This window comes from Onychostruthus taczanowskii, unplaced genomic scaffold, assembly GCF_017590055.1.
Source record: "Onychostruthus taczanowskii isolate IOZ18803 unplaced genomic scaffold, ASM1759005v1 scaffold831, whole genome shotgun sequence".
NCBI lineage: Eukaryota > Metazoa > Chordata > Aves > Passeriformes > Passeridae > Onychostruthus > Onychostruthus taczanowskii.
The window spans coordinates 6,412-13,569 of NW_024506233.1; the positions used below are offsets into that span (position 1 = coordinate 6,412).

At 53.5% G+C, this 7,158-nt stretch overlaps 1 protein-coding gene across 1 annotated transcript in view; it reads left to right on the forward strand.

The window, feature by feature from the left end:
• LOC121346654 (cleft lip and palate transmembrane protein 1 homolog) overlaps nt 1-7,151 on the forward strand; it is a gene marked incomplete at its 3' end in the record, with an annotated part of 13,531 nt that extends 6,380 nt beyond the window's left edge. The window contains exons 5-7 of the mRNA XM_041424644.1: nt 1,429-1,587; nt 3,674-3,791; nt 7,027-7,151. Of these exons, the coding sequence (XP_041280578.1) occupies nt 1,429-1,587; nt 3,674-3,791; nt 7,027-7,151 (402 nt within the window). The remainder of the gene's footprint in view (nt 1-1,428; nt 1,588-3,673; nt 3,792-7,026) is intronic.
• Between the last annotated feature and the right edge of the window lie 7 nt (nt 7,152-7,158).

The window sequence follows — 7,158 nt, forward strand, 5'->3', positions numbered from 1 at the left end:
GCCGGGATCAGCCCCGCAGCCCCAGCAGGAACCTCTTCCCCAAGGACACCCTGATGGTCGGACGGGATTGGGATTGGGATTGGGGTTGGGATTTGGGATTGGGATTGGGATTGGGATTGGGATTGGGATTGGGATTGGGATTGGGATTGGGATTGGGATTGGGATTGGGATCGGATCTGGGATCAGAGCCTGGGGCTGGGATCAGAGCCGGGATCAGAGCTGGGATCAGAGCCGGGATCAGCCCCGCAGCCCCAGCAGGAACCTCTTCCCCAAGGACACCCTGATGGTCAGAGATGGGATTTGGGATTTGGGATCAAATCTGGGATCTGGGATCAGATCCAGGATTGGTGGGAAATCTGGGATTGGATCTGGGGGGGATTTCAGGGCCAGATCCCAAACCTGGGGGAGATTCTGGGCTCAGATCCCAGATTTTGGGGGAATTCTGGGGGCAGATCCCAGATCCGGGAGAATTCTGGGATCTGAGCTGGGATTTGGGGGGAATCTGGGATCAGATCCCAAATCTGGGAGGGATTCTGGGATCAGATCCCAAATCTGGGAGGGATTCTGGGGTCAGATCCCAAATCTGGGGGGAATCTGGGGTCAGATCCCAAATCTGGGAGGATTCTGGGGTCAGATCCCAAATCTGGGATCCTGGTGATCCTGGGAACCATTCCCAGGATTTTTGGGCTGAATTCCCAGGATTTTTGGGATCAATTCCTGGAATTTCTGTGATGAATTCCCAGGATTTTTGGGATGAATTTTTGGGCTGAATTCCTAGGGATTTTTGGGCTCAATTCCCAGGATTTTTGGGCTGAATTCCCAGAATTTTTGGGATCAGTTCCCAGGGATTTTTGGGCTGAACTCCCAGGATTTTTGGGCTGAACTCCCGGATTTTTGGACTGAATTTCCAGAATTTTTGGGCTGAACTCCCGGGATTTTTGGGCTGAACTCCCGGGGATTTTTGGGCTGAATTCCCGGATTTTTGGGCTGAATTCTCGGGATTTTGGGCTGAATTCCCGGGATTTTTGGGCTGAATTCCTAGGGAATTTTGGACTGAATTCCCAGAATTTTTGGGCTGAATTCCTAGGGAATTTTGGGATGGATTTTTGGGTTGAATTCTCGGGATTTTTGGGCTGAACTCCCAGGATTTTTTGGCTGAATTCCTAGGGATTTTTGGGCTGAATTCCCAGAATTTTTGGGCTCAACTCCCGGGATTTTTGGGCTGAACTCCCGGGATTTTTGGGCTGAACTCCCAGGATTTTTGGGATGGATTTTTGGGCTGAACTCCCGGGATTTTTGGGCTGAACTCCCAGGATTTTTGGGATGGATTTTTGGGCTGAACTCCCGGGACTTTTGGGCTGAACTCCCGGGATTTTTGGGCCGGATTTTTGGGCTGAATTCCCCGGATTTTTGGGCCGATTCCCGCAGGATCTCTACGTTTACATCTCGGAGCACGAGCACTTTACGGATTTCAACGTCAGCTCCGCCCTTTTCTGGGAAAAACGGGATTTGGTTTACGGCGACTGGACCAGCGGCGAGAACTCCGACGGCTGCTACGAGCACTTCGGGGAGGTGGACATCTCCCAGGTGGGAATTCCCGGAATTCCGGGGGGGTTTGGGAATTCTGGGCTCTGGGAACGGGGATTTGGGACTGGGAAAAGGGTATTTAGGGATGGGAAAAGGGGATCCCAGGTGGGAATTCCCGGAATTCCGGGGGGGTTTGGGAATTCTGGGCTCTGGGAACGGGGATTTGGGACCTGGAAAAGCGGATCCCAGGTGGGATTTCAGGAATTCTGGGATTTTCCTGAAGGATTTGGGATCTGGGAATGGGGATTTGGGATTGGGAGAAGGGAATTTGGGGTCAGGAAAAGGGAATTCTCACGGCTGCTACGAGCACTTCGGGGAGGTGGACATCTCCCAGGTGGGAATTCCCGGAATTCCGGGGGGGTTTGGGAATTCTGGGCTCTGGGAACGGGGATTTGGGACTGGGAAAAGGGTATTTAGGGATGGGAAAAGGGGATCCCAGGTGGGAATTCCCGGAATTCCGGGGGGGTTTGGGAATTCTGGGCTCTGGGAACGGGGATTTGGGACCTGGAAAAGCGGATCCCAGGTGGGATTTCAGGAATTCTGGGATTTTCCCGAGGGATTTGGGACCTGGAGAAGGAATTCCAGGTGGAAATTTGGAATTTTGGACCCTGCCCTTTCCTCCCCCTCCCTTCCCACTGGGAATTTTTGCCCATTTGGGTCCCTTTTAATCCTTTTTTTTCCCAGGGTTTTTCCAAGGTTTTTCCTGGAGTTTTTCCAGGGTTTTTCCCCAGGTTTTCCAGAGGTTTTCCCAAGGTTTTTTTGGGGCTTTTCCATGCTTTTTTTTCTGGGGTTTTTCCAATACTTTTCTAGAGCTTTATCAGGAGTTTTTTCCCAGGATTTTTCCAGGTGTTTTTTCCTGGGATTGTTCCCAAGGTTTTTCCGGGATTATTCCAGGGTTTTTCTGAGGTTTTTCCCAAGGTTTTCCCAGGGTTTTTCCAGGGTTATTCCAGGGTTTTTCTGAGGTTTTTCCCAAGGTTTTCCTGGGGTTTTCCCAGGTGTTTTTCCAGGGTTTTCCCCAAGGTTTTTCCAGGATTATTCCAGGGTTTTTCTGAGGTTTTTCCCAAGGTTTTCCTGGGGTTTTCCCAGGTGTTTTTCCAGGGTTTTCCCCAAGGTTTTCCCAAAGGTTTTTCTGGGGTTATTCCAGGGTTTTTCTGAGGTTTTTCCCAAGGTTTTTCCAGGTTATTCCAGGGTTTTTCCCACGGTTTTTCCAGGTTATTCCAGGGTTTTTCCCAAGGTTTTTCCAGGTGTTTTTCCAGGGTTTTCCCCAAGGTTTTCCCCAAGGTTTTTCCAGGGTTATTCCAGGGTTTTTCTGAGGTTTGTCCCAAGGTTTTTCTGGGTTTTTTCCAGGGTTTTCCCCAAGGTTTTTCTGGGGTTTTTCCAGGTGTTTTTCCAGGGTTTTTCCAGGTATTTTCCAGGTCCTTTCCAGGTATTTTCCCAGGGTTTTCCCCGAGGTTTTTCCAGGGTTATTCCAGAGTTTTTCTGAGGTTTTTCCCAAGGTTTTCCCGGGGTTTTTCCAGGGTTTTCCCCAAGGTTTTCCCCAAGGTTTTTCTGCGGCTTTCCAGGATTTTTCCAAGTGTTTTTCCAGGGTTTTTCCAGGTATTTTCCCAAGGTTTTTCCAGGGTTTTTGCAGGTGTTTTTGCAGGTGTTTTTCCAGGGTTTTCCCCGAGGTTTTTCCAGGGTTATTCCAGGGTTTTTCTGAGATTTTTCCCAAGGTTTTTCCGGGGTTTTTCCAGGGGTTTTCCAGGCCCTTTCCAGGTATTTTCCCAGGGGGTTTCCAGGGTTTTTCCAGGGTTTTCCCAGAGTTTTCCCAGAGTTTTCTCTAAGGTTTTCCCCAAGGTTTTTCTGGGGTTATTCCAGGGTTTTTCTGAGGTTTTCCCCAAGGTTTTCCCCAAGGTTTTTTCAGGGTTATTCCAGGGTTTTTCTGAGATTTTCCCCAAGGTTTTTCTGGGTTTTTTCCAGGGCTTTCCCCGGTATTTTCCCAACTTTTCCAAGTTTTTTTTAGGACATTTTCCCCGGTGTTTCTCGGTGTTTTCCCCACGATTTTCCCGACCTTTTCCATGTTTTTTTCCCCCCCGGATTTGCCCAGAGCGTGCAGCGGAACGGCTCCATCTACGTCCACGTCTACTTCACCAAGAGCGGCTTCCACCCCGACCCGCGGCAGAAGAGCCTCTACCGGCGCCTGGCCACCGTGCACACCTCCAGGAGTACGGAATTCCGGGAATTCCGGGGAAATCCCGGGAATTCCCAGCCATTCCCAACCTTTGGGATCCAAATCCCCCCGGGAATGGCCCCAAATCCCCCGGGAATGGGGTTGGGATCAGCCCCAGGAGCCTCTACCGGCGCCTGGCCACCGTGCACACCTCCAGGAGTACGGAATTCCGGGAATTCCGGGGAAATCCTGGGAATTCCCAGCCATTCCCAACCTTTGGGATCCAAATCCCCCTGGGAATGGCCCCAAATCCCCCTGGGAATGGCTCCAAATCCCTCAGGAATGGCCCCAAATCCCTCAGGAATGGGGTTGGGATCGGCCCCAGGAGCCTCTACCGGCGCCTGGCCACCGTGCACACCTCCAGGAGTACGGAATTCCGGGAATTCCGGGGAAATCCCGGGAATTCCCGACCTTTGGGGTCTAAATCCCCCGGGAATGGCCCCAAATCCGCCTGGGAATGGCCCCAAATCCCTCAGGAATGGGGTTGGGATCGGCCCCAGGAGCCTCTACCGGCGCCTGGCCACCGTGCACACCTCCAGGAGTACGGAATTCCGGGAATTCCGGGGAAATCCCGGGAATTCCCGACCTTTGGGGTCTAAATCCCCCGGGAATGGCCCCAAATCCGCCTGGGAATGGCCCCAAATCCCTCAGGAATGGGGTTGGGATCGGCCCCAGGAGCCTCTACCGGCGCCTGGCCACCGTGCACACCTCCAGGAGTACGGAATTCCGGGAATTCCGGGGAAATCCCGGGAATTCCCGACCTTTGGGGTCTAAATCCCCCGGGAATGGCCCCAAATCCGCCTGGGAATGGCCCCAAATCCCTCAGGAATGGGGTTGGGATCGGCCCCAGGAGCCTCTACCGGCGCCTGGCCACCGTGCACACCTCCAGGAGTACGGAATTCCGGGAATTCCGGGGAAATCCCGGGAATTCCCGACCTTTGGGGTCTAAATCCCCCGGGAATGGCCCCAAATCCGCCTGGGAATGGCCCCAAATCCCTCAGGAATGGGGTTGGGATCGGCCCCAGGAGCCTCTACCGGCGCCTGGCCACCGTGCACACCTCCAGGAGTACGGAATTCCGGGAATTCCGGGGAAATCCCGGGAATTCCCGACCTTTGGGGTCTAAATCCCCCGGGAATGGCCCCAAATCCGCCTGGGAATGGCCCCAAATCCCTCAGGAATGGGGTTGGGATCGGCCCCAGGAGCCTCTACCGGCGCCTGGCCACCGTGCACACCTCCAGGAGTACGGAATTCCGGGAATTCCGGGGAAATCCCGGGAATTCCCGACCTTTGGGGTCTAAATCCCCCGGGAATGGCCCCAAATCCGCCTGGGAATGGCCCCAAATCCCTCAGGAATGGGGTTGGGATCGGCCCCAGGAGCCTCTACCGGCGCCTGGCCACCGTGCACACCTCCAGGAGTACGGAATTCCGGGAATTCCGGGGAAATCCCGGGAATTCCCGACCTTTGGGGTCTAAATCCCCCGGGAATGGCCCCAAATCCGCCTGGGAATGGCCCCAAATCCCTCAGGAATGGGGTTGGGATCGGCCCCAGGAGCCTCTACCGGCGCCTGGCCACCGTGCACACCTCCAGGAGTACGGAATTCCGGGAATTCCGGGGAAATCCCGGGAATTCCCGACCTTTGGGGTCTAAATCCCCCGGGAATGGCCCCAAATCCGCCTGGGAATGGCCCCAAATCCCTCAGGAATGGGGTTGGGATCGGCCCCAGGAGCCTCTACCGGCGCCTGGCCACCGTGCACACCTCCAGGAGTACGGAATTCCGGGAATTCCGGGGAAATCCCGGGAATTCCCGACCTTTGGGGTCTAAATCCCCCGGGAATGGCCCCAAATCCGCCTGGGAATGGCCCCAAATCCCTCAGGAATGGGGTTGGGATCGGCCCCAGGAGCCTCTACCGGCGCCTGGCCACCGTGCACACCTCCAGGAGTACGGAATTCCGGGAATTCCGGGGAAATCCCGGGAATTCCTGACCTTTGGGGTCCAAATCCTCCCGGGAATGGCCCCAAATCCCCCCGGGAATGGCCCCAAATCCCCCAGGAATGGCCCCAAATCCCTCAGGAATGGCCCCAAATCCCTCGGGAATGGGGTTGGGATTGGTTCTGGCCACCCTGCACAGCTCCAGGAGTACGGAATTCCAGGAATTCTTGGGAATTCCCAACCTTTGGGATCCAAATTGCCCCGGGAATGTCCCAAAATCTTCAGGAATGGGGGAATTCCCAGGAATTCCTGACTTTTGGGATCCAAATTCCTCCAGGAATGGCCCCAAATCCCTCAGGAATGGGGGAATTCCCAGGAATTCCCATTTTTTGGGTTCCAAATCGCTTGGGAATTAGGGAAATTCCCAAATTTTGGGTTCCAAATCCCTCCGGAATGTCAGAATTCCTGGTTTTTGGGTTCCAAATCCCTCAAGAATCGGGGGAATTCCCAAATTTTGGGTTCCAGATCCCTCCGGAATGGCGGAATTCCCAGGAATTCCTGTTTTTTGGGATCCAAATCCCTCATGAATGGCTCCAAATCCTTTGGGAATGGGGCAATTCCCAGGAATTCCTGTTTTTTGGGCTCCAAATCCCTCAGGAATCGGGGGAATTCCCAAATTTTGGGCTCCAAATCCCTCAGGAATCGGGGGAATTCCCAAATTTTGGGTTCCAAATCCCTCGGGAATGGGGTTGGGATCAGCCCTGGGAGCCCTGGGAGTGCGGAATTCCAGGAATTCCTGGGAATTCCTGACAATTCCTGATTTTCCAGCCCCTAATCCACCGGGCTCAGCCCCATTCCCAGCTGGAATTCCCTGATCCAAAAGCTCCGGATCAGCCCCGGAATTCCCAAAATTCCAACCCCCAAAGTTTGGGAATTTTCCCGGGAACGCTCCAGGTTCCCTCCTGCTTTTCCATCCTTGGGATTTACGGGATGGAGGGGGCAAAAATCCCACAAAAATTCGGGATTTTGGGGGGGAATCCCAACTTTTCCACAGCTCTTTAAACCTTGGATTTCACGGGACGAAATTCCCAAATTTTCCCCAATTTTTCCTCCCCCAAAAATCCTAAAAAAAATCATTAAAAAACCCCCAAAAATCAAAAATCTTCTCCTCCCCCAGCATCCCAAACTCTTCCCTGGCGTTGCAATTCCCAAATCCCGGGGGAAAATCCGGGATTTTTTTGGGAATTCCCAATTTTCCCTGGAAAAATTCCAATTTTTCCCATTTTTTTCCCCCCCAGTGATCAACAAATACAAACGGCGGCGATTCCAGAAAACCAAAAACCTCCTGACGGGCGAGACCGAGGCCGACCCCGAGATGATCAAGGTGGGAATCCCCAAATTTGGGGAATTTGGGGGATTTTGGGCCATTT